General features: G+C 51.9%; 4 protein-coding genes across 12 annotated transcripts in view; 2 read left to right on the top strand and 2 right to left on the bottom strand.

The window, feature by feature from the left end:
• Positions 1 to 1,445: 1,445 nt before the first annotated feature.
• On the bottom strand, positions 1,446 to 5,825 carry Cptp (ceramide-1-phosphate transfer protein). 3 transcript variants are annotated; one of them, XM_008852579.3, is made up of 3 exons: positions 5,687 to 5,825; positions 3,327 to 3,461; positions 1,446 to 3,094 (listed from the first exon to the last, which is right to left on the bottom strand). In XM_008852579.3, exons 2-3 carry the CDS (start codon positions 3,446 to 3,448, stop codon positions 2,566 to 2,568), a joined length of 651 nt encoding a protein of 216 aa, XP_008850801.1. In that variant the 5' UTR covers positions 3,449 to 3,461; positions 5,687 to 5,825; the 3' UTR covers positions 1,446 to 2,565. The 3 variants fall into 3 exon arrangements, with proteins under 3 accessions (XP_008850801.1, XP_008850803.1, XP_029411698.1); XM_008852581.3 differs by having other exon boundaries at positions 1,446 to 3,082; XM_029555838.1 differs by having other exon boundaries at positions 3,327 to 3,540; positions 5,687 to 5,820.
• A 147-nt stretch (positions 5,826 to 5,972) lies between these two features.
• Positions 5,973 to 21,445, top strand: Ints11 (integrator complex subunit 11). Of its 4 annotated transcripts, none has more exons than XM_029555834.1 (17): positions 5,986 to 6,142; positions 10,988 to 11,085; positions 11,513 to 11,586; positions 13,499 to 13,727; positions 17,722 to 17,820; positions 17,899 to 17,933; positions 18,219 to 18,357; positions 18,779 to 18,843; positions 19,262 to 19,451; positions 19,589 to 19,672; positions 19,976 to 20,065; positions 20,149 to 20,311; positions 20,406 to 20,432; positions 20,601 to 20,662; positions 20,741 to 20,883; positions 20,959 to 21,088; positions 21,183 to 21,445. In XM_029555834.1, the coding sequence occupies exons 1-17, from the start codon at positions 6,115 to 6,117 to the stop codon at positions 21,246 to 21,248; spliced, it is 1,722 nt and encodes a 573-aa protein (XP_029411694.1). In that variant the 5' UTR covers positions 5,986 to 6,114; the 3' UTR covers positions 21,249 to 21,445. The 4 variants fall into 4 exon arrangements, with proteins under 4 accessions (XP_029411695.1, XP_029411694.1, XP_008850793.1 ...); XM_008852571.3 differs by having other exon boundaries at positions 5,987 to 6,142; positions 20,406 to 20,513; XM_029555835.1 differs by lacking the exons at positions 10,988 to 11,085; positions 11,513 to 11,586 and having other exon boundaries at positions 5,973 to 6,142; positions 20,406 to 20,513.
• A 147-nt stretch (positions 21,446 to 21,592) lies between these two features.
• Positions 21,593 to 24,508, bottom strand: Pusl1 (pseudouridine synthase like 1). Of its 4 annotated transcripts, XR_003847003.1 has the most exons (9): positions 24,328 to 24,508; positions 24,074 to 24,131; positions 23,746 to 23,936; positions 23,406 to 23,555; positions 23,151 to 23,321; positions 22,719 to 22,774; positions 22,489 to 22,602; positions 22,298 to 22,352; positions 22,150 to 22,226 (listed from the first exon to the last, which is right to left on the bottom strand). XR_003847003.1 is itself a non-coding variant. In XM_029555836.1 (8 exons), exons 1-8 carry the CDS (start codon positions 24,402 to 24,404, stop codon positions 21,625 to 21,627), a joined length of 918 nt encoding a protein of 305 aa, XP_029411696.1. In that variant the 5' UTR covers positions 24,405 to 24,508; the 3' UTR covers positions 21,593 to 21,624. The 4 variants fall into 4 exon arrangements, 3 of the variants coding, with proteins under 3 accessions (XP_029411696.1, XP_008850798.1, XP_029411697.1); XM_029555836.1 differs by lacking the exons at positions 22,489 to 22,602; positions 22,719 to 22,774 and adding an exon at positions 21,593 to 21,780 and having other exon boundaries at positions 22,167 to 22,226; XM_008852576.3 differs by lacking the exons at positions 22,489 to 22,602; positions 22,719 to 22,774 and adding an exon at positions 21,639 to 21,780 and having other exon boundaries at positions 22,064 to 22,226.
• A 250-nt stretch (positions 24,509 to 24,758) lies between these two features.
• The window catches only part of Acap3 (ArfGAP with coiled-coil, ankyrin repeat and PH domains 3), a 14,941-nt gene continuing 12,018 nt past the window's right edge, over positions 24,759 to 27,681 (top strand). Inside the window, exon 1 of the mRNA XM_008852578.1 lies at positions 24,759 to 25,186. Coding sequence (XP_008850800.1) covers positions 25,140 to 25,186 — 47 coding nt within the window. The 5' untranslated portion in view covers positions 24,759 to 25,139. The remainder of the gene's footprint in view (positions 25,187 to 27,681) is intronic.

Here is a 27,681-nt window from a genome sequence, read left to right as displayed (position 1 = left end):
AGGTGACTGTGGAGGGAGGGGGAGCCAGACACCTAGTGGCCTTCTGGTAGGCACAGAGACACCTATCTTCTGGCTTCCAAGTCAAGGCATGTCAATAGTCAGGGACTGTAGGGGTGGTCCCTCCACAAGGACATCAGGCAGCTGGCCTGCAAGGGCTCTAACCTACAGCTGGGGTAGAGAGAGCTTTGAGTGGGATCAGGGCCTCCTAACCTGTCTGAGTTCTTCCAGCAGGGCAGACCCCTTGAGGGTCCCAGCTGTTCTGCTAGGGTTCTGACACCTGGAGGCTGTGGGGACCCATGCACACTCAGTCCAAGCTGTCCTGCCTGAGCAGGTATTCAGGTCCCCCTAGGCCCCATGCTCTAGAGACAGGTCACAGATGGTCCTGAAAGTAGGGGTCCATGCAAACAAGGAAAGGCCATAAGCAAATGGGTTCCTGCAGCTGCTAGGGCCAGGTGTCTGCCCATGTGTGCAGTGGGCAGTTCTTAGCTTCTGCTTGACTTTGCCTGTACTTCCTCAGTCTGGATCTGAGTGAGCTCCTGCTAACACAGCAGCCTCCTGGCACCCAAAGCTGGGAGGAAGCTACTGACCCCAACTAGAGTGGGTAGGAGCCTGAGCAGTCTCAAAGTCAATTGGGTCTAGCTTATGTGTTATAGAACTGGCCTTTGCACTTCCCTGCTGCCTAGTGAGGGTGCCCACAATACACATGTAGGTACTTAAGACACATGTACACATCATGAACCTGTATTTGGCACACATAGCTGCTCTTGTATCCTTGTTTTCTGGCCAATCTCAAGTCATCAGTCTTGGCTAGCACTACACAGCCTCTGGTTGTTTTTGTTTTTGTCTTTTTGAGATAGGGTCTCTCTGTAGCCCCAGGCTGGCCTTGAACTCACAGAGATCCACCTGCCCCTGCCTCCTGAGTGCTGGGATTAAAGGCGTGTACCACCACACCTGGCTTAGCCTCTGGTTCTTAACTAGGTATAGGCAGGGTTACACAGAGTGTACAGCCCCAACAGATGAGGTGGATGGGATAGTGATAAGACCCCTCTAAATATGTATCCTTTGTCTAGGCTGCTATCATGCAGAAAGAAGCCTCCCCTTAGCCTTGTTCCACAATGCATGGCTATTCTCATACCTACATTTCAACCTAGCCCCTCAAGATGGGTGATCCAGGTGTTTGTTTTCTCACCTATAAAATGGGGATAATGCAGATCTCATAGTGTGAGACCAAGCTATGATCCATTAGGGACAAATAACATAGCAGCTCCTCCTTTAGTGCTAGCTGGACATGCTTTAAGACCCCATTGCCCTTGCCCTCAGGATTGGGGAGCACATACTTAAAGCCTGTCCCTGGGGTTAGCTCCTCTTCAATCATGCTGGGTACTTCCATGTTCTTCCACTGAGATAATCAAATGACTGGCACACCCCAGTGACCCATCCTAGAATGCCATACACAAATCTTATAATTTATTTGTGGTGGGAACAGAACACTATAGCTCTTGAGGGAAGGAGGTATGCCCACACTGTCTTCATGAATTTGTCGTAGGGTTCTGCATGAAGATGAAGTGAGAAAGACTAGGGCCTCTTGTCAGCTGGCCAAGAGGCTCCAGACCCCCTCCATTAGCCATGTCCTATTTGTCTTCTGGATACTGTGGTGACAGGAGCAGCAGGGCAGGGGGAGAAGGAATGTAGCATCTCACTGGATGCTAGCTAGGGAAGATGGGGCCTGGCTTGGCAGGTATTGATATCTCAGAACCTTGGGCTGTGCTGGGGGTTCAGTGCAATAGTACCACTGCAGGAAGCCACCTCCTGTGTCTCTCCCAGGGGGCTGATGCTATGATGCAGGGGCTGTGGAGGAGGCTGCCCTGAGCAGGGCAGACTTTTCCAGGGAAGCCTCTGCTTCAGCCAGTTGGCACTGCCAAGTACACAAAGGCGCTGGCCTATTTGATATGAAAAAAGGCTAACAAATAGGCAAATCATGGGCAGGGAGAGAGCCCCCACAGCCCCAGAAACCTCATTCTGCCTGAAGACAGCCAGTGAAACATGAAGGGGCCTCAGACATGTGGGCCCTAAGGCTGTTTGCCTGGCACTGACCCTGTGTCTCAGGCCTGAGATGGGCATAAGAAGGATACACATTGGCTGGGCAGATGGCCGAGGGGAGGAGGTGGAGACAGAACTTCAGCTCCAGGTCTCATGGCCTCATACCATTTCATAGATTCCACACACAAGAGGTGGGGCAACCTTGAGTTGTTGCATATATATGAGCCCCACTCCTACCCAATCTTCTCCATTTACCATTTGTATTTTAAGGAGGCCTGACACACATAACTAAGGCTGAAGGGAAAGCTGGGGCTCAGCTGTCTCACCGTGGACTGACAGGATACTAGCCTCCACCTCTCCTCGTCCAACAGCCAGCCTATCTTTCTTGTCACAGCTTGTGGCTCTCAACAACCTCAGCTTGCAGGAGTGACAGTGGTACTCAGAACATATTGCTGTGGGAGTGGCCTCAGGCTCTCCAAGCCCTGGTCTAAGCAAGGGAAGCTCACCTGGTCTGGGGACCAGCCACTAGGGCAGATCTAGCAGGGAGTGGTCAGCATAGAGCTTCTGGGAGATGTCATACACATGTTCAATGAAAGGCAGGGCTTCTCCCAGCATTTCTACTGCCTGCTCGGAGGACCCCATGTTCATGGCCTCAAGGAAGACCTTGCGTGTGGGCAGGGCACAGAAGGCCACAGTGACAGCCTGGCGTACGATCCAGGAATGGTAGGCAGCCAGTGTGGCACTGTAGGCATCACTGCAGAGTGTGGAGGTATGAGCATTCTCGGAACTGGTGCGCAGGCCTTCCAGGAACAGCTGTAGCCAATGCAGAGCACGGTGCAGGCGCAACACCGTCCGGCAGCCTGAGTTAGGGTAGTGGGAACGAGAGTGGCGATCTATGTCCACCAGCTTGTTGTCCACCTCATAGGCCACCATGGACTGCAGGCTGGTGTAGTGCTCACGCTGTGGGCTGTTCCTTAGGTACTCCATGATTTGCAGCTTTGAAACCACATCCTTGGAAATGAATGAGAAGATGGCACCTAGGCTGTTCAGAAACCTGTGTAAGGAAGAAACCTGAGGCCCTGGCTAGACTCTTTCAGCCAGCCTATGGTATAGAGGACACTACTGTGAGCCTCCTAGAGCACATGTCTACCTGGAGACAGGGGCAGGAAGGCTGGATGGCAACAATCCATTAGATGGCCCAAGTCCCTGTGCCCAGGTGTACCTCTGACCAGGAAACCTCCTCCCTTCAGCCAGCTCTCAACAGAGAGGCAGCCCAGGAAACGCACCTGACTAGCCCCTTCCAGCTGGCAATATAGTGGTCCAGTAGCACCTCCCCATCCTCAGTGAGACACTGCTTGAAGCTGACCAGGACGACTTTCAGGTTGAAATCTGTCTCCGAGCCATCCATCTTCCAACATGAGCTGAAACAGTTTCACACCGAACTTATGGTCATATTCTGCTGAGCCAGCTTACTCTGTGGCTCACTTTCTTGGGAGGGGCCTGGGAAGAACAGTTGAAAGAAATAGTGGGGTCCTGAAACTGCCTGCTGAGAGCCATGGTGAAGTTCCATTCCTTTACCTGAGCTCCCTCCTCAGGAGCTCTAAGTTCTCCAAGTCTACTTAAGCCCGCTGTGCCCTTAAGAGATCCTGTACTCACAGAACTTGGCATAGCTGCTCTTAGTCATTCAGGCCACTGACTGTTAGTTCCTGACCTGGAACCCTCTGGTTGCACTGCTACTTGTTTTTTGCTTGTTTGTTTTTTCTCCCTAGAGTATCTGTTTCATACATTGGAGAAATGTTTCCAAAAGGGAAGCATAATCCCAGGCTCCAGTCACACCTGGACCCCAGTATGTCAAGATAGCATTTGTTTGGTGGGGGGTCTTTTTGAGACAGGGTTTCCCTGTAGCCCCAGCTGTCCTAGAACTATGTAGACCAGGCTGGCCTTGAACTCACAGAGATCCACCTGCCTCTGCCTCCTGAGTGCTGGGATTAAAGGCATGCGCTACCACGCCCGGCTCAGGATAGCATTTTAATGCAGGGACTCTAAGGTAGCAGGTAATTCTGACATAGAGGAGGGTAGAGAGGTTGGCTGGGCAGGCTTTCCCTTCCTTATCAGGGCTGTAATCCCAAAATCAGAGGAAGGACTGTAGGGCTGGCATCTGCTAGACCGATAGATGGACACTCCTGTTGTTGAAACTGTATGCAACCCCAAACAGTAGGGTAACTGGGCCAAAGGTCTTACCACATGTAAATGATTACTGTAAGTCCTCCCACTAGCTCCAGAGAACATTCTGGAAGTGGTCCAGGATAGAGGCCTTGGGGTAAGGCTGGACTCTGGGTTCTTTTTGTATTTTTACAATTACTCCACAAACATTCTAGTGTCCACACTTTTTTTTTTGCCCCCTAGTAGTGGTGACTGAACTTAGGGCCTCTTGCATGCTAGGCAAATGTTCTATCACAGACAGCCCAGGCAGGCCTTGAACTTTCAGTCTTCCTCCCTCTGGGGTAGCTGGAATTATATGTCTGTGCCACCAGGCTCAGCTTGTGCTCACATCTTTGTGTGCGTGTGTGTTGGGGGGTTGTTTGAGATAGGGTCTCCCTGTAGCCACAGCTAAAACAGAACTCGCTATGTAGACCAGGCTGACCTCAACCTCACAAAGATTTGCCTGCCTCTGCCTGTCAAGTGCTGCTACCCAGCTTGTGTTCACATCTCGAAATAGAAAACTCTGGCAATGCCTGGTGGCGCACACCTTTAATCCCAGCACTTGGGAGGCAGAGGCAGGCGGATCTCTGAGTTTGAGACCAGTCTGGTCTACATAGCAAGTCCCAGGCCAGCTGTTTCAAAAAGACCAAAAAAAAAAAAAAAAAAAAAAAAGGTAACTCTGAGGACTTAGTGCCACATACCCGAAGAGCCATGTCTTGGACCAACGCTATGGGATCTGGCTGCATCTCCAGATATCCAGGGTCAGTGCTCACCACCTGAGTCTAAGGGTTCCCGTGTCCCTTGGTGCTGGACCCTTGCTCTAAATTCTGTATCATCAAGACCCCAACACCCCAGCTTCAATCAGGACAACCAGGGTCTGTGTGCAAGTTCTGTCCTCTCACACTGTCTTATCAGGCCTTTATCTCTAGGAAATAGGCCATATCCCTTGCCCATGACAGTTTACTAGAGTGGTGATGGGGCCCTGCAGATCCCATGGGTCAGACTCTAGAGATGGGATTGTCCCAGGTGTCAGGAACAGCCCTAACTGGGGCATCAGGAAAATGGCGACTGCATAACTCTTCCGGCACACCCCTCTCCTCTCAGGGCCTGTGTGTTGTCCACTGAGCAGATAGTCTCTGAGGCCTCCTGCGGTTCTTTTTTGGACACCTAACACCCGGCGGCCTGGCTTTCTTGCCCAGAAACCGGACCAAAAGCCAAGGAGTTGCCAGCAGTCTCTCAGAGCTGTCCGCGCTGAGTTGAAAACAACAGGGAAGGCAGCTAGCCAGCTTCCGAAAGGTGATGCAGGACACCTCTAAGACTCGCACGGAAGCTCAGGTTAGGCAGGGTGGGCAGCGACAGAAGGCCCACAAGCTGGCACTATCCTCCCCCCACTCCTAAGGCCTAGCAGGTGGCCAGGGTGATGCGGGAGGTCCGCAAGTCTCACCTGCGACCCGCGTCTAGCGGCACCGGGCTGGAGCGTCCCTACTCCGGCTGAGGGCGGAGGGCGCGGCAGAGGCCAGTGGGGGGGCGGTGGGAGCCGAATTCTCGCCGTCGGTTCCAAACGACTAGGAGGACCCGACTGCGGTGCCAGGATCCCGCCAGGTACGAATCCACACGCCCACCGGCCAACCGGAGCCTGCAGTTGGGCAGCTGCAGAGGGTGCAGACCAGAGCCCCGCCCTCGGCCCTCCCCTCGCCGCCACACTATCCGCAATCAGAACGCGACCTATTAGCCCGCATTTCCGGCTCGCAGACCGGAAGCTGGCGTCGCGGCGGTTGCGCCTGCGCAGTGTTTGGCCGCGCGTGGGGTCCGGCCTTGCGGGGCTGGACTCGGAGGCCGGCTGCATCAACGTAGTGGAGACGCGAGGAAACCATGCCCGAGATCAGAGTCACTCCGTTGGGTGAGTCCGCGCGCGTGCTGCGGTTCCTTTGCCTCCATCCTGTGCAGCCTGCAGCACAACCAGAGGGACGCCAGCAGCGCCCAGCGACCCCGCTCTGCTGGGAGCTGTGTGGGTGAACCTGGCCCTAGAGCTTGTTGTGAGTTGTCATGGAGGCCCAGCTTCTCTGCCTAGGCTGCCTGGCAAGGAGAAGAGAATGAGACCCTAAGGCTCAAGGTGGCTTCGAGGTGAAGTGCGTCCTTGGACAGGTTGCTGCCTCTGCGGTTGAATCCAGCCACAGGGTGGGTCTGCCCTTCACGTGGGCTGCTGCTTCAAGACCCCTCTGCTTGGACTTTTGCCTTCCCCCTCCTAGTTTTCCTTTTTATTTGAGACAAGATCTCACTATGTAGATTAGGCTAGCCACAGAGACCTGCCTGCCTCTGCCTCTGCCTCACAAGTGGCTGCGTTAAAGGTATGAGCCATCTGCCCCACCCCCCCGTTTTTTTTCCTCCTGAGACAGGGTAGCCCCAGGTGGCCTGGAACTCTCCATGTGGACCAGGCTGACCACAGAGCTCATCCACCTGCTCCCTCCTTTTTTCTTTTTTTTTTTTTTTAAGATTGATTTTTACTTGTATGTTTGCCCACATGTATGTCTGTGCACCGTGTTTGTGCCTGGTTCCCCTCAGAGACCATAAAAGGGTATTGGATCCCCTGGAACTAGTGTTACAAATAGTTGTTAGCCAACATACGGGTGCTGGGAACAGAACCTGGGTCCTCTGCAAGAGCACCAAGTGCTCTTAACTGCTGAGCCATCCCTTCAGCCCTCCCGGTCTTCTGTCTGCCTCCACTACCTGCTGCTCATGTCCAGCTTAATACCATCATTCTTCAGTTTAGCCCTTGTATCTAATCTATTTAGCATTTAAAGAATCTTTTTGACTGGTGTGGTGGCATACCCTTTAATCCCTCCTTGTCAAAACACAAGGGGCTGGAGAGATGGCCCAGTGGTTAAGAGCACTGACTGCTCTTGCAGAGGACCCAGGTTTGATTCCCAGCACACACACATGGCGGCTACAAACCGTCCTTAACTCCAGTTCCAGGGGAATCTGAAGCCCTCTTCTTACCTCTGTGGCATTGCACAACATGGGTGCACTCACATACATGCAGACAATACACTAGTACACATAAAATAAAAAAACAAAACTTTGTCATAGAAAATTAAAACTAGACTTTTTAAAACTCTTTAACAGTGCCAGGTAGGGTGGCCCATGCCTTTAATCCTAGCACTCAGGAGGCACAGGCAGATGGATCTCTGTGAGTTCAAGGCCAGCCTGGTTTGCATAGTGAGTTCCAGGCCAGCTAGGGCTATAGGGAGAACATGTCTCAAAAAGACTCAAAAAAAAATTTTTTTGTTTTGAGATTGGAGAGATGGCTCAGCAGTTAAAGAGCACTGGCTGCTCTTGCAGAGGACCCAGGTTCAACTCCTAGCACCCACATGGCATCTAACAACTGTCTGTAATTTCAGTTCCAGAGGTTCCCATCCAACGCCCTCTTTTGACCTCCGAGGGCATTGCACAACATGGGTGCATGTACCCACATGCAGGCAATACACATACACATAAAGTAATAATAAATATTAAAAGTAAAACCCTAACAGCATAGAACAGTGTGTAGGGGGAAGCAGTCCTTTGAAATCTAGGGTTCCAGACCCTCCCTGGATGTCTCTCAGCTTTTCTTCATACATATGTTGCTTGGGTGTTGATCCAGGACTCTTAAGTCGTCCTGACCAGATATTGAAACTCTCAGCTCATTGTATTACAGAACCTTGGCATGGCCAACCTGCCATGTTGATTACCCTCTCTCTCATCCAAGTACTAACCAGCCTGCTTAGCTTCTGAAATAGATGAAATCAAGCACATTCATATGCTTGACTCTCCACTCCTTCCACCCACAACCCTGCTGGGAAGTTGTTGTCATCTTCATGGTGTGTCCCCACAACCCCGTGGTTTTGAAATTTTCTGGCACCCTGTTTAATCTCCATCTGATGTACTCAGTGTCTAATTGCTTTCTTGCCCTAGGGTCTAAGCCTTTACTATGCAGAGATGTGTGGACAGAGTTGTATTCTTTGTTTTCATCTCAGTTTTGTCTCTACCCCTGTCTCTACATCTCTGTGCAGTGCAGGCTTCTATCCTTCCTCCCTGGGATTGTGAGTCCCTTTGGAAGGAACATCTGTCAACACCCAAGAACTAGGCTTTGGAATCCAGAAAGCAAACTCTGCACCATGTGTATCCCTCTTGTAGCTGTGTACATGTGTATCCCTCTGATGTCAGGTGCTCTCCTGTGAGAGGGCAACCATTCCCCTCTTGTAAATGCTTCCAGGGCCTCAGGGCCTGGTACAACTTTAGGGCTAGAGATACAGTTGGAGAGGATGCTAAGACCTTGTCCTTGAGGAGCACAGATCCTGAGGGAGCAGGAACAGGCCTGCAGGAGAACCCAAGACCCCTCCTCAACCACACCATTGCTGGCTATGTAAGAAAAGCACACTTATTGGAGAGTAACTGCCAGTCTCTACAAGAAACCACCTCTTCCCTACTCAAGACTGAATAGTTCCTTCTTCTAAGTCTTGATCTGAAAGTCTCACCCACTTCATAAACTTAGGGGAAGACTCTGTCTAGGGTCTGGCATCCATAAGTATCCTTGAATTAAAGAATGAGAAGGAGGGAGTTAGACTGGTTAAGAATTACTTACCTCACCGAGCTTGGTGGTGCACGCCTTTAATCCCAGCACTTGGGAGGCAGAGGCAGGTGCATCTCTGTGAGTTCAAGGCCAGCCTGGTTTGCATAGTGAGTTCCAGGCCAGCTAGGGCTATAGGGAGAACATGTCTCAAAAAGACTCAAAAAAAAATTTTTTTGTTTTGAGATTGGAGAGATGGCTCAGCAGTTAAAGAGCACTGGCTGCTCTTGCAGAGGACCCAGGTTCAACTCCTAGCACCCACATGGCATCTAACAACTGTCTGTAATTTCAGTTCCAGAGGTTCCCATCCAACGCCCTCTTTTGACCTCCGAGGGCATTGCACAACATGGGTGCATGTACCCACATGCAGGCAATACACATACACATAAAGTAATAATAAATATTAAAAGTAAAACCCTAACAGCATAGAACAGTGTGTAGGGGGAAGCAGTCCTTTGAAATCTAGGGTTCCAGACCCTCCCTGGATGTCTCTCAGCTTTTCTTCATACATATGTTGCTTGGGTGTTGATCCAGGACTCTTAAGTCGTCCTGACCAGATATTGAAACTCTCAGCTCATTGTATTACAGAACCTTGGCATGGCCAACCTGCCATGTTGATTACCCTCTCTCTCATCCAAGTACTAACCAGCCTGCTTAGCTTCTGAAATAGATGAAATCAAGCACATTCATATGCTTGACTCTCCACTCCTTCCACCCACAACCCTGCTGGGAAGTTGTTGTCATCTTCATGGTGTGTCCCCACAACCCCGTGGTTTTGAAATTTTCTGGCACCCTGTTTAATCTCCATCTGATGTACTCAGTGTCTAATTGCTTTCTTGCCCTAGGGTCTAAGCCTTTACTATGCAGAGATGTGTGGACAGAGTTGTATTCTTTGTTTTCATCTCAGTTTTGTCTCTACCCCTGTCTCTACATCTCTGTGCAGTGCAGGCTTCTATCCTTCCTCCCTGGGATTGTGAGTCCCTTTGGAAGGAACATCTGTCAACACCCAAGAACTAGGCTTTGGAATCCAGAAAGCAAACTCTGCACCATGTGTATCCCTCTTGTAGCTGTGTACATGTGTATCCCTCTGATGTCAGGTGCTCTCCTGTGAGAGGGCAACCATTCCCCTCTTGTAAATGCTTCCAGGGCCTCAGGGCCTGGTACAACTTTAGGGCTAGAGATACAGTTGGAGAGGATGCTAAGACCTTGTCCTTGAGGAGCACAGATCCTGAGGGAGCAGGAACAGGCCTGCAGGAGAACCCAAGACCCCTCCTCAACCACACCATTGCTGGCTATGTAAGAAAAGCACACTTTGGGCCGTATCTGGTCACTGATGTTTGTGGTACTGAGGGTTGGTGGTGCATGCAGCTGGTAGAGGGAGACTCTGGTATTCAAGATGGAAATTGGACCATTTGTTGTTTTCAGACCCCAGGACCCAGGGGAAATGACAGTCCAGTTGGTGGGTGGGTGGGGGGCGGATATAGGTGTACCTTACATGGTCACTGTCTTGGGCTGTGCAGATTGTAGGGCTTCTCGGTCGTCAGGAACATGGGAAGAACTCCTGTTGAGGCTGAGCTGGAGGTGCTGGCGGGTGCAGTGGTGTGGGGCCTGTACTTCCCACTGCCCAAGGTGGGCTATCTGTGCTGCAGCCATAGTTATTGTTCAGGGCCACATTTGCCTATGGTTGAGCTGAGGCCACATGAGTGTAGCACCACCAGGAGCACCCTACACTAGGCCTCTGCCTACCCAGGAAGTAATCCTAGGGAAGGAGACTCATTGGTTTGCCTCTCAACTGAGGACCCAGGAGTAATTTCACTAAGGTCTGGGGGAGTAGCAGTGACACCCCACAAAGCAATGACTGTAGCTTTGAGATACAAAGGGAAGCTTAGTGAGGGAGTCTGTGACCCTAGTATAGAGTTTTGTCCCCCCACCGTGTGTTTCCCTTACCTGTGTGTGGAGGTGGCTGTGTTTCCTGGCCCATGTGCCTATCCACTCATCAGTCTTAGGGTTTAGTTTCCTCAGCCTGTAGGGGACTGCAGAACTGAAGGCAATAGTGCAGAATTGCTGTAGTAAGGGAGGGAATTGGGGGAAAAGAAGAAGGGAGGCATGGCCCTCTCATCTGCCCTCCCTCTTGAACAGGGGCTGGCCAGGATGTAGGCCGCAGCTGTATCTTGGTCTCCATTGCGGGCAAGAACGTCATGTTGGACTGTGGGATGCACATGGGCTACAATGATGACGTGAGTACTACTTTGGGTGGGTAGTCCAGGTGGCAGCAAGAGCCTACAACCTACCTTCTAGCTATGTAAAGCAGAACCTTGGGGCCTTAGAGAGGGGACAAATGGGCAGTGGAGGCATGCCTGGACAGCAGTGCCCATGTAGGATGGAGGCAGGTGGCCCCTCACAGTGCTTGACAAGTGGGGCCCCACTGAGATGAAACTCCTGAGGATCCTTTAGACTAGTTTTGGTTGGACCCTTGGCTCAATTTCTGCTCAGATAGTAGTTTGAGGTCAGCTAATAGTTTGACCTTTCCATGAGGTTATGAGTAGCCAGTGGTCTGGGTGCCACCCATCAAAGTAGAGGCACTCTGACTCAGTGCTGGGGTCACTGCCTGGAGACTGTAGAGCAAGGCTGTTGCATTCCAACTTTTCTTTTGCTCCTCCTTAGAGGCGCTTTCCTGACTTTTCCTACATTACCCAGAGTGGCCGGCTGACTGACTTTCTGGACTGTGTGATCATCAGGTAGGTCTGTCAGGGTCCTGATGGCCCTTCCTGTTCTCCCTTGTAGAGGCTGAAGGCTATGTGTGTTGCTTAGGTTGCCTTGTCGTTCATGCTTCAGGGTGGCCATTAGCCCCTTAGAGCCAGGAAGATGATTGTGCCTGTTGGTTGTGCCCTTAAGTGTCATGGACAAAAGCCTGGAAAGTGCCCCAGAAAATAGAGACCCAGCCAGAGTAGCCAGTGCACTTTTCATCTATCAAGTACAGGGCACTCCAAGCCAGATAACTCCTGGAGTCTCTTTCACCAGCACTTGGCAACAGTAGTTGTGCCATCTCACCAGTTCCTCCCATTTTACTAGCCAAACACCTGAGTCTCTGCTTGTCCTTCCCCTTCCAACTTCTAACTCTGGTCCCCAGGCCTCATTTTCTCTTTACTGTCTCTCTAGGGTGCTAATCCTTGTTGTCTACTGGTACGAAGGTCCAGTCAGCACTGACCCAAATCTCTGTGTTCATGGTCTAGCCTCCAGTTGCCTGGTAGAGCTGAGCAAGGGAAAGCATTTTCTCTTCTGTTCTCACTCTCATGTTCTAGCCAGCAGTTCCAGGACCTGTCACCTTTCATAATCCCCCCTGTCACTCCCTGGTCTAGTTGGTCTCACTTTGACTATAGCATTTCCCCTCCCCCTTCCCCCTGTAAGCCAGAATGGTCCTTTAGGTCTAAAGCAGCCCATCTTGGTAAGCTGTGTCCTCAGCTGTTCAGGCTTCTGGACATGGGTCATCCCTACCTGTCTGCTATGGGTTGGTTGGCCCCACTCTTTCTGCCCTAAGCATATCCTAGGCCTTGCCTCAAGCTGTCTCAGCTCTCTTTGCCTCTACCAGGATGTTAATGGCTCTCCTCTCAGTTTGCTGTTCCCTTTCTAGAGCCTTATGTTTTTTCACCAACTTATGATCATCTGATTCAGGGGTGTGTGTGTATGTATGTATGTAGGAGGCCAGAGGACAACCTCAAGTGTTGTTTCTCCTTAGGTATCATCTACCTTGCTCTTGTGATGAGCTCTCTCACTAGGACCTGGGGCTCAGCAATTAGGCTAGGTTTGCTGGCCAGCAAACCCTAGGGATCTATCTGTCTCTACCTCCCTAGCTTTGGGATTTATGTGGCAGGCACTTTACCAAATAAATAGTCTCCTCAGCCTTTTTTTTTTTAAAAAAAAAAAAAAAGCCAAACAGAGTCTCATGTAGCTCAGGCTGCCCTTGAATTTACTATGTAAGCCAAGGCTGACTTGAACTTCTGATCCTCCTGCTTCTGCCTTCCAAGAGCTGGGATTACAGCTATGTGCCACCATGCTCTGCTCTGATTCAGGTTTTTGTTTTTTGTTTTTTTGAGACAGGATCTCCCTGTAGCCCCAGCTGGCCTGGAACTTGCTATGTAGACCAGGCTGGCCTCCATCTCAGAGACCTGCCTGCCTCTGTCTCACAAGTGCTGGGACTAAAGGTGTGTACCAGCACCCCCACCTGATTCAGGTTTTAATCATTAGTTTACATATTGTTTTGCTAGGCATCTAGACTGCCCATTTGGGAAGACAGTAGCTTTCTTGTTTTCTTTTTTTTTTTCAATGTGTATGAGTGTTCTGTCTGCATGTATTTAAGTATACCTTGTGCACACAGTGCCCATGGAAGAAGGGAACATTGAATTTCCTAGAACTGGAGTTACAGACAGTTACTAGCAACCATGTGGATGCTGGGAAACAAATCAGGGTTCTCTGCAAGTGCTCTTATCACTGAGCTATTTCTCCAGCCCCAGTTTTGGTTATTTAGTACCTAGGAGAGTGATGGACATTAGGTACTGAAGTTTTCAGTGAATGAGTGGACCATGAGCCCAGGGCTGAATGGGGTAACTTCGAGAGGGTGGTCCCAGGCTGACTAATGTCACATTCTCCCAGCCACTTCCATTTGGACCACTGTGGGGCACTCCCCTACTTCAGTGAGATGGTGGGCTATGATGGGCCCATCTACATGACCCACCCCACCCAGGCCATCTGCCCCATCCTGCTGGAAGATTACCGCAAGATTGCCGTAGACAAGAAAGGTGAAGCCAATTTCTTCACTTCCCAGATGATCAAAGACTGCATGAAGAAGGTGGTGGCTGTTCACCTGCACCAGACAGTCCAGGTCAGGATCTTTGCCCCCTCCTTTGTACATTGTCTGGAAGGCCCTGGGATCCTGGGCTCAGGCTATTCCATCTCATTCTCTAAGAGTGTGGGGTCATCAAAAGACATCAGTGGACACAAGTGTCCAGCTATATTTGGCATTAGCCTGGGTGAGTGTATGTGGTGTGTCTGCATATGTGTGTACACATGTATAAAAGGCCCCTTTCCACCTGGCTCTGCTCAATCAGGATTCAATAGGCCAAGCTGCCTTCTCCCTTCCCAAAGGAGGGATCTGAGGTATACTCAGCCTGTTGGATTTCCTGGTATCTCAGCAGGTAGGGAGGTAAAGACCAGACAGCAAGATGGTGAGTACCCAGTCCCAGGCTGTGATAACCTGAGTCAGGGAAGGAGTGAAGGGTTTTTTGTCTTTTTTGAGGCCAGGTCTTCCTGTAGCCCCAGGTGGCCTGGAACTCAGAGATCCGCCTGCCTCTGCATCCCAAGTGCTGGGATTAAAGGTGTATACCACCACACCCAGCTTTGAATGAAGGGTTTTTACTTATTTTTCTGATTTAATTTTACGAGTATGAGTGCATTGCCTGCATTTATGGAAGTGTACCTGTATCATGCAATGTACATGGAGGTCAGAAGAGGGCGTTGGCTCCCATGGAACTGGAGTTACGGACAGTTGTTGACTACCATGTGGGTGCTAAGAATCGAACCCCGGTCCTCTGCAAGAGCAGCCAGTGCTGTTAACCCCCGAGCCATCTCCCCAGCCCAAATGAAGGGTTTTCAAATAGCCAAGTGAGACAATCTTTTGTTTGTTTATTGGTCTGAGACAGATCTCCCTGTAGCCTCAGCTGGCCTGGACCTTCCTATGTAGACCAAGCTGGCCTTGATCTCACAGAGATCTGCCTACCTCTGCCTCCTCAGTGCTGGGATTAAAGGCGTGCTCAGCTAAATGTAGGTATTTTAAGATGTATATAGCTGCCAGGTGTGGTGGCGCATGCTTTTAGTCCCAGCACTTGGGAGGCAGAGGCAGGTGGATCTCTGTGAGTTCAAGGCCAGCCTAGTCTACTTAGCGAGTTCCAGACTAGCTGGGGCTAGAAGGAGAACGTGTCTCAAAAAAAAAAAAAAAAAAAAAAAAAAAAAAAAAAAAAAAAAAAGAGATGTGTATAGCTTTGTTTTGTTTTGAACTAACATCCTGGAAACTTAGTACATTTACACTCTCCGTCTAACAAGAGTACTTTTGGTTAATCTATCCTGTTTTACTATTTGCCTTGACTTTTTTACAGTGTTTCTTTAAATTCCTTTTTTTTTTCCATAACAATAAAAATTAAAATTACTTGGAACTTCTGCATTCTTTCCAGGATAACACACGAGTGTTAGAACATCTTTAATTTATTTTCTGTTCTCCAGGTTTATTGTTTATTTACTTAAAGTTTCTGTGTATATTAATTCTGTCAGTATCTCGCTATATGTGTATACTTTGAACTTTTTTATTATGTTATGTGTTTGAGAGGAGGGTACTGCCATGGGTGCACTGGTAATCAGATGACAGCTTGTAGGGATGGTTCTCTCCTACTGTGTGAATCCTAGATGTGAAACTAATCACCAAGCTTAGTGAAAGCAAGAGCATTACCTGCTGAGCATCTTGCCAGCCTTGAATTTCATCAATTTTGGGGGAGGGAGTGTCTTTTTGAGACAGGGTCTCCCTATAGCCCCAGCTGACCTGGAACTCACAGAGATCCACCTGCCTCTGCTTCCCGAGTACTGGGACTAAAGGCCTGTGCCACCACGCCTGGCTCCATCAGTCTATTTTTAACCCAGCAAGATGTTATTTTGGGGGTGATGGGTTGTCTTTTATTTTTGAGACAGTGTCTTCCCTGTGCAGAGATTCCCCCATGCAGACCAGGCTGGCTTGGAACTCAACAGAGATCTGCTTGCATCTACCTCTGGAATATTGGGCTAAAGGCATGCATCTCCACGCCTGGGAAGTCTTTATCATTTTGAGACAGGGTCTCCCTATAGCCCTACCTGGCCTGGAACTTGCTATGTAGACCAGGCTGGCCTTGAACTCACAGAGATCTGCTTGCTTCTGACTCCCAGGTGCTGGGACTAAAGGCATGTGCCACCACACCCGGGTAGAAGTCAGTTTTAATGCTTGGTATAGTCAATATTTGTGTATTTTTGTATATTTACTTTTCTGTGGAGCCACTCCACTTCCTACAATTTTTTTCACCTTTTACTTGGGATCATTTACCTTCTGCCTAAAGAACCAGTGGATTTGCTAGTGATAAATTCTCACCTTTTTCTTTTTTTGGGGGGGGGGGGCTATTGGTTTTTTGAGAGAGGGTCTTGCTCTGTTGTTGAGACTGGCCTCAAACTTCTGATGTTCCTGCCTCAGTCCCCTGGGTACTGAGACTGTAAGTGTGCATTACCATGCCAGGCCCACTCATTCTGATCTACCTACTGAAAGAAACACTGCTTTCTGTGGCAACTTTGCTGTAAGGACTCCTCTGACAGTGCCAGCAAAGGTGATCAAAGATATACATCCTGTTTTTCCAGTCTCTTGACATGACGTTTACCTGGGTGTTTGGTGTGGATAGAAGCTATACTGGGGCCCACAGACCAGGAACTGGTTTCAGTCCCACAATTCTTTGAGTCTGTTTCCTCATCCTTGCAAGGGGCATATGTTCTAACCACTGTCCTGAGTCTTGACCTCTTGTTGATACCCATATGTCTGCACTACTAACCTTATAAGCCAAGGAAGCCTGGGGTTAAGCCATGATGCTGCAGATGGAGCAATTTTACGTTTGGAGTGCTGGCCAGCTAAGATTTTAGAAACTGGGGTTCTTTCACCCATCTGGGATTTCTTTTTCTGAATCTTGGTAGGAGGCCCATATGCTGAAGGGTCGATTTTTAAGAAAAGTGAAGCCTGGCCAGTTGTAGGGGAATCACCCCTGTGCTTGCCTGTGGGAGACTCCACATTCTAGTATGCAGGGATCACACATCTCTGGGAAACATTTCTCCTACCAGCCCTTTTCCTCTGCTTCCTGTGGTCTTGTCTTCCTTGAAAATCATCCATGACCATTTTTCACAAATTGCAAGCGTTCCATCATTTGGAATATTGTCTGTTCTGTTTGGGCTGCCTTCCCTTTGGCATTGGCAAGGCTGTGCTTTGGTGAACTACAGTCAGTCTATGCAAGAGTCTACCTTCCCAAGTGACACTGGCTCCTGGGAGCTCTCAGTAGTTGAACATTAATCTTTTCATCCTTAGGCTTTACATCACCCTGTGTGTGTGTGTGTGTTTTGTGCAGGATTTTATTTTATTTATTTATTTATTTATTTATTTATTTGGCAAAGTCTATGTAGCCAAGGCTGGCTTCAAATGCTCCTGCCTTCCAAGAACTGAGGTAACAGATATGTGCCACTCTTCAATATTTTAACAATTCTATCCACTGTGCTAAATTCCACATCTATGGATTCTTTTTTTTTGACGTAGGGTATCACTGTGTAATCCAGACTGGCCCTAGCCCAAGTGCTGGAATTATAGGCTTGTATCTCCATACCCAACTCCACCTGTTGTTAATTTGGTTTTAGAATTTCTTTTTTAAATAGTTTTGGGGGTTTGTCTGAAAACTGTTTCTAGATCCTTAAGACACAGTTTTTTTCTTCTCTCTCTCTCTCTCTCTCTCTCTCTCTCTCTCTCTCTCTGGTCTTTTTGAGTAGAGGTTCCCTATGGGACCAGCTGGTCTGGAACTCTCTGTGTAGACTGGGCTGTCCTTGAACAGCAATCTGCCTGCCTCTGTCTCACAAGTGCTGGGATTGAAGGCGTGCGTCACCACAACCAGGTCTGCTGTCTTTTGCTGTCTGTGCTGTTTCTCATCTACGTAGTTGCTTTTGGTTGAGCCCTAGACTTCCTGTGAGGAACAGGAAACAATGAGAGACTTGGGTGACCATTTACTTACTACTGTTTCCTCATCCCGGGAGGCCTGAGAACACTCTCTGTTCTGCAGGTAGACGATGAACTGGAAATCAAGGCATACTATGCAGGCCATGTGCTGGGGGCAGCCATGTTCCAGATTAAAGTGGGCTCAGAGTCTGTTGTCTACACGGTCAGTTGAAGTGCTTGGCTTTAATGGGGTTGCTGGGGGGTAGGGAGGCACTTTCCTTACTGTCATCTTCTTTGCCAGGGTGATTATAATATGACTCCAGATCGGCATTTGGGGTAAGTAGACCTGTGTTTCATCCTATGGGGTCTTCCTGGGATCTGGTAGACTCAAGAGAGTATGTCAGTATCCTCCATGGTCATCCCATGCAGTGTGGAGAGTACTCTTGGAAATCAGCTGCTGGAAGGCAGTCTAGAGCCTTATCTCCCCTGCTCTCTCCAAAGTGTGTTGCGACAATGTTTGATAGGCCATGTAGAGGAGTTCATGCTAGGGCAGTCCAGAAAAGTCACTCCAGCCCTGTAGCCATGAATAGTATACAATGGCTATGCCTATCTCTGTTCCAGGGCTGCGTGGATTGATAAATGTCGTCCCAACTTGCTCATCACAGAGTCTACATATGCCACAACCATCCGCGACTCCAAACGCTGCAGAGAACGAGATTTTCTGAAGAAAGTCCATGAGACTGTGGAGCGTGGTGGGAAGGTAGCAACTGTAGGCAGGCTCTGGGTGTGTGCCCATTCTGGCCACACCAAATAGGCCTCCCAGCAGGTTTGGCTGTTGTCCCTGTGGTCAGGGTCTCTGGGTATGGGGGTTACTGTTTGCTTAGCACTGAGAATTTAAGACTCCATTGCACCTTCGCTCAGAGTCTGCCATCCCTTCATACTCTACTCAGATTCCATGAAGGGCTGCTTGAATGCCTCACATGGTTCATATTGTTTCTACATGTGGTTGGGGTACACACAAAGCCTATAGTTCTTAGAAGTCTGGCTATGTTTTGCAGTGATTTCGTATCTGGTCATTCAACTTACCAGAAAGGGTATGGTGAGCATCTTGCCGCCCACTCTGTTCAGGGCTTATAGCATGGACAGTAGCTCCCATCTGAGCCAGCTTTACCTACCCTCAGGTGCTGATTCCTGTGTTTGCGCTGGGCCGGGCTCAAGAGCTCTGTATCCTGCTGGAGACCTTCTGGTAGGTGTAGCCAGGAATATTCTTTCACAAGAGGGCAGGAAAGGATGGAACAGGCTGTGCACAGCCTTACACAGCCAAGCAGGATGAAACATCAGTACCATTGGGCACTCCATGTTTAGGCTGCAGTGGCATTGGCCCTGCTTTCTTGGGTGGAACTGTCCATTTGCTGGGAACACTGTCGACTGGCCACCAGTCACTGGTCTAACTGAGCTTTCTCACATAACCTACTATAACCCCATGTTAGGGGTCTGGCTCTTTAGTCCTTGGGGTAGAGACAGCATGGGATTCAGTTCCTTAAGGGACACTGGACTCAGGTCACAGCTGCCAAGCTATACAGTAGAGGACATACATAGGTTGATGAGTCCCAGGCTGACTATGGCCTGGTCTCCCTGCACTGACTGGTCTGGTGGTCACACAGGGAGCGCATGAACCTGAAGGTGCCCATCTACTTCTCCACGGGCCTGACAGAGAAGGCCAACCACTACTATAAGCTCTTCATTACCTGGACAAACCAGAAGATCCGGAAGACCTTTGTCCAAAGGAACATGTTTGAATTCAAGCATATCAAGGCCTTTGACCGGGCGTTTGCTGACAACCCAGGTCCCATGGTGAGCAGGCAGCTTTTCACATCTGGCCCACAACGATCACTTCCCATGGGCCTCCAAGAGGACTGCTGGCTAAAGGCCTGGGGCTTATGGCAGCCCTAGGTAAGAGGGTCTAATCCTCTAACCTGTCAACCCCACAGGTTGTGTTTGCCACACCTGGGATGCTGCATGCTGGCCAATCCCTGCAGATCTTCCGGAAGTGGGCAGGAAATGAGAAAAACATGGTGAGAGCTCGGGACCCAGGGCCACCTCCCAGGATGGCTACAGGGGTTCCTCATATCCTTGTGGAGCTGGAGCTGTCTTGGCCCTGAGCTGTTGCTGTTCATGTACTGGCCCTATGGTGATCCAGCTGCTGTGGCCCAACCTAACAGCCCAGATTGTAAGCAACTGGCCTTTCACAGAGAGGCCCCACCTCCTGAGCAGCTGGCATTGTGGTGGGCTTCTCTGAGGATTCAGGTGGGAAGGTGTCCCAGGAGAAAGTACCTACTGTGGGGGACAGTGCAGCTCAGCTTCATCTTTGCCTGCAGGTCATCATGCCTGGCTACTGTGTGCAAGGCACCGTGGGCCACAAGATCCTCAGTGGGCAACGCAAGCTGGAGATGGAGGGGCGTCAGGTGGTGAGTACCTTCCCTATCCTGGGCTTAGCAGAGCTTCTATGCCCCACTGCTGCTAATTGTACCTACATCCTTCGATGCAACAGCTGGAGGTGAAGATGCAGGTGGAGTACATGTCATTCAGTGCCCATGCTGATGCCAAGGGCATTATGCAACTGGTGGGGCAGGCAGAGCCGGAGAGTGTGCTACTGGTACATGGCGAAGCCAAGAAGATGGAGTTCCTGAGGCAGAAGATTGAACAGGAATTCCGTAGGTGACTGGTGGCCAGGGATAGCCCATGGGGTGGTGGTCCAGGCAAGGATGGAAACCTGGAATAATATTCTTTCCGCACCACCTCCCCCAGGGGTCAGCTGCTACATGCCAGCCAATGGTGAGACAGTGACACTGCCCACAAGCCCCAGCATCCCTGTGGGCATTTCCCTGGGGCTGCTGAAGCGGGAAATGGCACAGGGTAAGAAGGGCAGATGGGGGGGGCACTAGGTAGGGGAAGGCAGGTGATTGGTAGCTTGTGTTGATAGTTGTGCCCTTTTCCTCATAGGACTGCTCCCTGAGGCCAAGAAGCCCCGGCTCTTGCACGGCACCCTAATTATGAAAGACAGTGTGAGTATGTGTATGTGGGCTCCGTGTGTATGTGTGTGTGTGATCCCTTACTTTCCCTGATATGCCTCTGCCCCACAGAGTTTCCGGCTGGTGTCCTCAGAACAAGCCCTCAAGGAGCTGGGTCTGACTGAGCATCAGCTGCGCTTTACCTGCCGCGTGCACCTGCAGGATACACGCAAGGAGCAGGAGACAGCCCTGCGTGTGTATAGCCACCTCAAGAAGTAAGTCTTGGCCTTGCGCCCATCTCACCTCCTCAGGCAGGTGAGGTGGGGGGTCTCACTGTGCCTCCCCCACAGCACCCTCAAGGACCACTGTGTACAACACCTCCCTGATGGTTCCGTGACCGTGGAGTCCATCCTTATTCAGGCTGCTGCTCACTCTGAGGACCCTGGCACCAAGGTACTCCTGGTTTCCTGGACCTACCAGGTAAGGAGGATGGCACCAGTGGCATGCCCCTTAGACCTAGTGGCCTCACTCCCTTGCTGTCTGTAGTGAGTGACTATGTTCCCCTTTCCTATAGGATGAGGAGTTGGGAAGCTTCCTCACAGCACTGCTCAAGAATGGCCTCCCCCAGGCTCCCAGTTGACCACCAGGCCCACCACTCTGTCTCTTGGTGTTTACCTAGCAGAAGGACCAGGGCTTTGTCTTCAGGAAATGGGTCCCCTGACTAAATGGAGACCGTGACTGGGCCTCAGACCCTATCCTAGGGACAAGACCAGCGTCACAGGCTGACTCAAGTGGATATTTCTGGCTAAAGCAATAAACAGGCCTTTTTGTCCTCCATGCCTTTTATTCCTACTCTCTTGCCCCAAGAAGGTGGGGGTAGGGCTCCCAGAAAAGCAGAACCAGAGGCCACTTGGATGCTTACAGCTGTCTCCAACCCTATGCCAGTCTTTAGGGACAGAGAGGGGGGTGTCCAGGGTGGCAGGATGGGGGAGATAAGAGCCAAAGGAAGCAGAAGGCTAGACAAGGACTGGGAATGGCTTAGTCTCTGCTTCATGTAGTGAACACAGGACAAGGTTGGCAGTCAGACTTAGTGTGTTGTGGCTCCTCACATCTGTGAATATGCAATCACCTGGTTTCCACACTGTGACCCTGTAGGGTGCAGGAGGTAGGACCTGTGGATAGACCCTAGGTCAGGGCAGAGCTCTTCACACCACTGCTGCATCTCCATTTCCCTCTTCTGAGATCTGACCCTGTGGGCCACTCAATTGAGGCCACCATGCTTTGGTCACTTGTCCCTAGCTGGAACTCAGCCAACTCAGCTTGTCTCTTCCAATGCCTTGGATTCCCATCTTTTAGTATAATGGAAGCTTTGCCTCCAAAAGCCCTCCTCCCCCAGCACAAACCCAGCCTTGGGGGTGGGATGGGGATATTCCTTCTTCCCATCCCACCTCTTACCAAGGCTCCTATACTGCACTGACTTCAGGAACAGGCCATGGGCTGGGGCGATGCGAGACTGGTATTTGCCCAAAGGATCTCGACTCTCCAAAATTGCCTTCACCTGGATAGGTGTCAGAGTCCCTAGTCCCACAGCCACCAGTACAGCTGTCATCCTCCGTACCTGCAAACAAGAGCAGGGGCTGTCATAGATGCCTACCTTCGCTTACCCTGAGAGGGTTCAGGACAGCCTACCTGTCGGTACAGGAAAGACTGGCTCTCAAACTCCAAGGTCCAGAACTGTAGCCTCCTAGGAATGCAGATAGCTGTGATGTCCAAGCCACAGTCCAACCCCAGCCACCCTAGTCTACTCTGTAGCCTTAGGGAGGAGGGCAAAGACTTAAGTGCTAGCTTCAAGACTCACCCATCTAGGTAGGGGCCCTTACCTGATAATTGGCTACCAGTTCCAGAGGGGCTAGTGGAAAGGTGTTGCATGACTGAAGTCTATGTACCTCAAATAAGGAAACAGCTCCTTAACAGCATCAGATCAGGCAGTTGGCCTGTACAAAGGAGGTAGCAGCCACTTTGGGACTTAATGCTAAGGTAGGGCCCAGCCAGCCCACCTGCTAGGACAGAACCCTGCCCAGTACTCTTCTGCCTGGACACACTTCAGTACCTCTTTTCCTTGGGGCTGGTCCCAGTAGGGGTGTTCTAGAGGTCAGCAGTTCTTTCCTGGTTGGAAGCCCACCAGGCAGTGTTGGGAACAGAGAACCTACTTTCTATCAGACTGCACTGGAGCTGCCAGCTCCAGTGAAACCTTTTCAGTGAATGCAAAAATCCATCTGCTACAAAGAGCTACAGGCAAAGTAAGGCCCTCAGAGAAATACATTATCTACTTTCTGCTCCCCAACCTTGCAGGGCCCTCAGCTGGACAGAAAGATACTACAGGTTCACACCTTCCAAGTGGCTACCACCCTCCACCCCCAGGCCCTATAATGCATGGTGCACCGGTTTACCATCAGCCCACTTTTGTTGGAGTAAAATTAATTTAACAACCCCGGTGGCTTGCAACCAGCACGGAACCACAGTGCAACACCACCCTCCTCACCTGCTCTCTTCCGGGAGGACAAATGGGCTAGGTGGGCCAGGGGACACAGATGCCTGGTATAATGTGCGTATGGAGCTTGTGGTTGGGCTGCCGGCGGACTGGAAGGCACTGAAGTCATGTGTCCCAAGGAGATGCTGGGCAGCCTCCTGCATGGCAACCACATCCAGGCAGCTTCAAGAGCCAGGTGAACAGTCAGGGAGGGCCCAGCCAGGTGGATGGTGAGCCTTTCCCTCCCCACTCTTAACCTTAACTCACTCTGTCTGCACAGCCCAGCATACTTTTTGTTCAAATACAGGCAGCTGATCAGGCCAGGGGCAGCCTGTGGCTAGACGATACACGTAGGTTCTGGAGGTGGCTGAATGGCGAGCGTGGAAGTCACTGGGCACTCTGAAGGCTTTCAGTACCCTGTAGCAGCAGGTCAGGCTCACCCAAGGAATAAGGCTGCCTACCTGTCCAGATAGCACCCCGGTATCTTCCACTCACCAAGTTTTGCGCAGACACACTTTTCTGGTCCTCAGCCCAATCCCCCCCCTTCCATGTAAGAGCAAATCAGGAGAGAGCAGAGAACAGAGCCGTACTCAATCCCCTGGCTTACCGAATGGCCGGGTGCTTCAGGTGGGTGTTGAGGGCCTGGGTCACGACCTCAGGGGAGAAGGGCGGCAGGTCCGAGAGGCGCTGGATGTCCAGATGCGCCGCATTGCTCAGGGCGTGCACTCCAGCATCAGTGCGGCTGGAGATGGTAAACTTGACTGGCTCCACGACCGACCTCAGCTGCTTCGCAGCCTCCTGCAGGGAGAGACGGCCGGGCGCACACCCGCAGCTGCATAACGGAGGGGTGCCGGTAGGGACTGTGGCTCCCGGCTACTTCTCCCACCACCCTGCAATGGGTCACCGCTGTAGCCAAGAGAGGGGACAACGCTCACCTCCAGGAAGTTCAGCACCCCAACGGCGCGCTGATTGCCTCTCACAGCCGCGACCCCACTGCAGACAGAAGCACGAGGGGGTTAACCGCAGCGTCCGCGCTAACCGCCCGAGTCTCGGCCCGCGTCCTTCCGCCCCTAAAATTCCGCAAACAGAGCCCGGAGGTCCAGGCTGCCGCGCAGACCCTCCCTAGCCGTCTCGCCGCCCTCCCGCGAGCCCGGATGGAGAGATGGTAGGCAATCTTGGAAAAACGTACTTGAAGTCCGTGCCCAAGTATTGGAAGAACACAAGGTAGCGCGCCCGCACGGAACCCACAGGCCCGCAGGAACCCATGGCGAACCGAGAGCGGCCCGGCTGCAGCACGTGGCCAGCGCTCGGCCCCGCCCAGCCGTGTCTGAGTCTGCGCGCTTCCTAGGCCTAGGCCTCCGGTTTCGGGAAACGGGGGCGGGGCCAAACTTAGGGAGCGGGTGCAAAATGTCTGGTGTGAAGCTAATGGGCCCGACTCGGTGCGCGCTCCGGGGCCTCACAGCTACGCAGCGACCTGCTGTTTCTGCACGCGTGTCCTCCTTCGCGCATTCACTCCTCTGTCCCCGCCACCTCCCTGTCCTCCCGGAGGTGTCCGACCGTCGCAAATTCTGGCCGATTGCCCCCAAATGCAGTTTTTGCAAACGCCCCAAGTTGAACCATGTCGGGGATGTCTGTAGTGGGCCAGCCACACCCTTCCCGTTCTAGCGGCAGAGCCTACAGCTCCGAAGCCTGATTGCCGCGACCCGCTCAGTTTCCAGACCCCGCTGGCTGAGGACGCAGTGGGTGGCGACAGCGTCCGGGCTCACAGGCGCTTTTAGCGACGCTCCCCGGCGTTGACAGCGGGTGGTGCGAGCGGCCGCGTACTTTGGTGACGCTCCCTGGCGGTGACAGTCGGGGCGGGGCAGCGGCGCGGCGGCCTCATTCTGAGGCGGGCGGGCGCTGAGCGCGGCGCGGGCGCGGGCGGGACGGACCGGCGCCTGCCTCGGGATGCCGCTCGACGCGCCGCGGTCCTTGGTCCTGTGAGCGCCGCTCGCCGCAGCCATGACGGTGGAGTTCGAGGAATGCATCAAGGACTCGCCGCGCTTCAGGTGCGCTGCGGGCTTGGGAAGGGGCGCAGGCGGGGGTGGCGGGCTGTCTTTGTGCCTGAGGCGGGGAGGGGGTGCTCGTCGTCGTGACCGCGACGAGGCCACCTAGACCAGGCAGGGTACCGGGCCTGGACAAAGCACCGGAGCCGTAGCCCCTGGCCGCGCAGCCCCGCCTCCGGTCCCGGGGGCCCGGAACAAAAGACGCCCCTCTACTGATCACCTCACCCTGGGGTGCACGCACAAACGGCCCGGCCCTCGAAGAGCCATGTTCCACTTGGCGGTTGCGGGCACTGCTACCTCGGGCCCTGTCCACCCCGCTTTGCGTTTGCACCTTCGTGTGATGGCCACCAGTGCTGAGCTCCCCCTGGGCCCTGCAGTCAAGGATTGTCTGGGACCCGGGTGTGTCTGTCCCGGTCTCTGTCTTTGGTGCACGTATATGGCCAGGGTAGTGCATGAGTGCAGCCAGCTGGTGCCGTTTAGGACCTGGGTGGGGACCTTGGAGAGAGTGAAGGGTGATCCGAATGGCCCAGGAACCTGAAGCAGTGGAGACTGTGGTCCTGAAGAAGTCAGGTAGGAGGTTTAGGTGAGAGGGTATGGGCCTTGTCCACTTAAGAGTTTGTGTCTTTTAGCATTCCTGGTCATGCAGTCATGCACATCTGTGTGAACCACATGTCCAGAGATATGTACATCTGTCTCACTGGGTGACATTTGACAAGCAGTAATGGAGTACCTCCTCTGTCATTTGCAATTGTGCACCTTCATGAGGCCACCCACCTCTGCATATGCATGTACACAGAGGCACATGTTCTGCCATTCTGCCCCTCCTTTTAGGAGGTGCTAGCCATGCACATTAATGTGTGGGTGAGCTGCAACACTGGGTTGGCATGCTTGATGCATTCACTTAGCCTAGTGAGAATGCATACGTGTGTGCACATGCCACCTCTCTGTGGATTCATGAGTCATGTTTGCCAGGCTGCTAGACACATGTTAATGCATGTAGGTGTGTGTTTCAGCATAGGCACACATGTCCATGCACACACGTGCACCGTATCCCAGGAAGCACACAACTGTGTGCACTATGCTTGCTGCATGCATGCATGTTTGTGTGTAAACGTGTCCTGCCTCTGCACATGTGTGTTTGACCAAACATGTGCATGCATGCTGGGTCTCTGGGAGCCTGCCTCAACAAGCCTAGTGCTAGCCCCTTGGAAAACCACCTTACAAGGGAGTCAGCAACAAAGGACTCAGGAGGGAGCATTAGAGTCAGCACAGAGTGGTTCCAGCACTAGACAAAGGGTTTGAGGTGATCATCTGTGCTTCCCTATTTTACATTGCTGATGGAAGGGGTCTGAGAGACTCGGATACCCCCACAATTCTGCACCTAGGCTTAGTAGGATGCATGGCCAAGGCCTCTGTGCTCTGGATTTGGCCCCAGCTGAAGCACCCTACCTTTACCCTAGCTCCTTTCTGAAAAGCTCTGACTCTTCTTCCCTCCACCCCCGACCCCCACCCTCATGAGGGTCTGGGCTTTGGCAGAAACCCATTCACCTCTGGGCCTTCCCTCCTACAACCAGCCCGTTGGACCTGTGGAGCTACAGTAGGTGTGGCAGCTGCCTAGCCTTAACATTACTTCTTTTCATAGGGAGGGGTATCATGGGGTAGGGACCAAGGGTGACTGCCTGGACCTTGGTCTTGGGGCCTTGGAAGCCTGGCTCAGTGGTTTTGGGTGGGCTGAGATTTGATGGGTTTGAGGGGTCTCCTGCCCACTCTAAAGGGTTACTGAGGTTATAACTTGATCTTCCTGGCTAAGAACCTCGAGGTGGGGCAGGGTGGAGCTTGCGGAAGGATGTGGAAATGAGGTGGAGTCCAGACCCTAACCTGGAAATGGTGGGGGCTCCTGGCCTGGGATATGGCTTGTGACAACCTTGGAAATGCTCATAGTCCCTGAAGCTGTGGGTGGGGGGGTACAGAGAAGCCCCAGAAGAGGAGCCGCCCAGCGTTGTCTGTAGGCCCAGCCCTGGGTGGGGCTTCAAGCGCTGAGTCACGGCCTTAGGGCCTTAGTGAGGGGGCTCCTCCCCAACCTCCAAGCTGCTGAGGAAGTCTCTGGCAGGCAGGACTGGCAAAGGGCAGGAGGGGATGTCTTAGGTCCCTGGCTGAGGAGGGGAGTCGGGAGAGGATCCCGGGACAGAATGCTGGTCCTCTAAGTCTCTACTGAGTACCCACCGTGTTTGTACATTTCTGTGAGGGCATTTGTCAGCTCCTGGTGCAGCCCCTCCCAGTCCCTGGTTTCCAGGCCAGCTGCAGCTCTCCATGCAGCTGTTTGGGCTGTCAGGCCTGCTCAGGGAAGCCCTGAATTCTGCTCTTCTCAGCAGATGGTTCTTTCCATATTCTAGGACCTCCTGGCTCCCATAGTGGTCAGGGTCCTGGGCCAGAGCCTCTTGTGGTAGCCTGTGTTGGACAAACAGCTAAAGGGCATTTCTCCCAAGCAGGGCAGGTGG

The sequence above is a fragment of the Nannospalax galili genome, unplaced genomic scaffold, assembly GCF_000622305.1.
Source record: "Nannospalax galili isolate Female #2095 unplaced genomic scaffold, S.galili_v1.0 scaffold806, whole genome shotgun sequence".
In the NCBI taxonomy this organism is placed as follows: Eukaryota; Metazoa; Chordata; class Mammalia; order Rodentia; family Spalacidae; genus Nannospalax; species Nannospalax galili.
Note: the sequence above shows the minus strand (reverse complement) of the source record. Positions and strands in the feature narration are given on the sequence as shown.

Excerpts from the sequence above, each read along its gene's own strand:
- Cptp (XM_008852579.3), bottom strand. The coding sequence starts at position 3,448 with ATGGATGGCTCGGAGACAGATTTCAACCTGAAAGTCGTCCTGGTCAGC. Across the intron at positions 3,095-3,326 it reads AGCTGGAAGGGGCTAGTCAG|GTTTCTGAACAGCCTAGGTG; the intron begins GTGCGTTTCCTG and ends TTCCTTACACAG.
- Ints11 (XM_008852571.3), top strand. The coding sequence starts at position 6,115 with ATGCCCGAGATCAGAGTCACTCCGTTGG. Across the intron at positions 11,587-13,498 it reads CTGGACTGTGTGATCATCAG|CCACTTCCATTTGGACCACT; the intron begins GTAGGTCTGTCA and ends ACATTCTCCCAG. Across the intron at positions 21,089-21,182 it reads TGGTTTCCTGGACCTACCAG|GATGAGGAGTTGGGAAGCTT; the intron begins GTAAGGAGGATG and ends CCTTTCCTATAG.
- Pusl1 (XM_029555836.1), bottom strand. The coding sequence starts at position 24,404 with ATGGGTTCCTGCGGGCCTGTGGGTTCCGTGCGGGCGCGCTACCTTGTG. Across the intron at positions 23,937-24,073 it reads GGGTGCTGAACTTCCTGGAG|GAGGCTGCGAAGCAGCTGAG; the intron begins GTGAGCGTTGTC and ends CTCTCCCTGCAG. Across the intron at positions 23,322-23,405 it reads TGCTGGGCTGTGCAGACAGA|CTGCCTGGATGTGGTTGCCA; the intron begins GTGAGTTAAGGT and ends TGGCTCTTGAAG.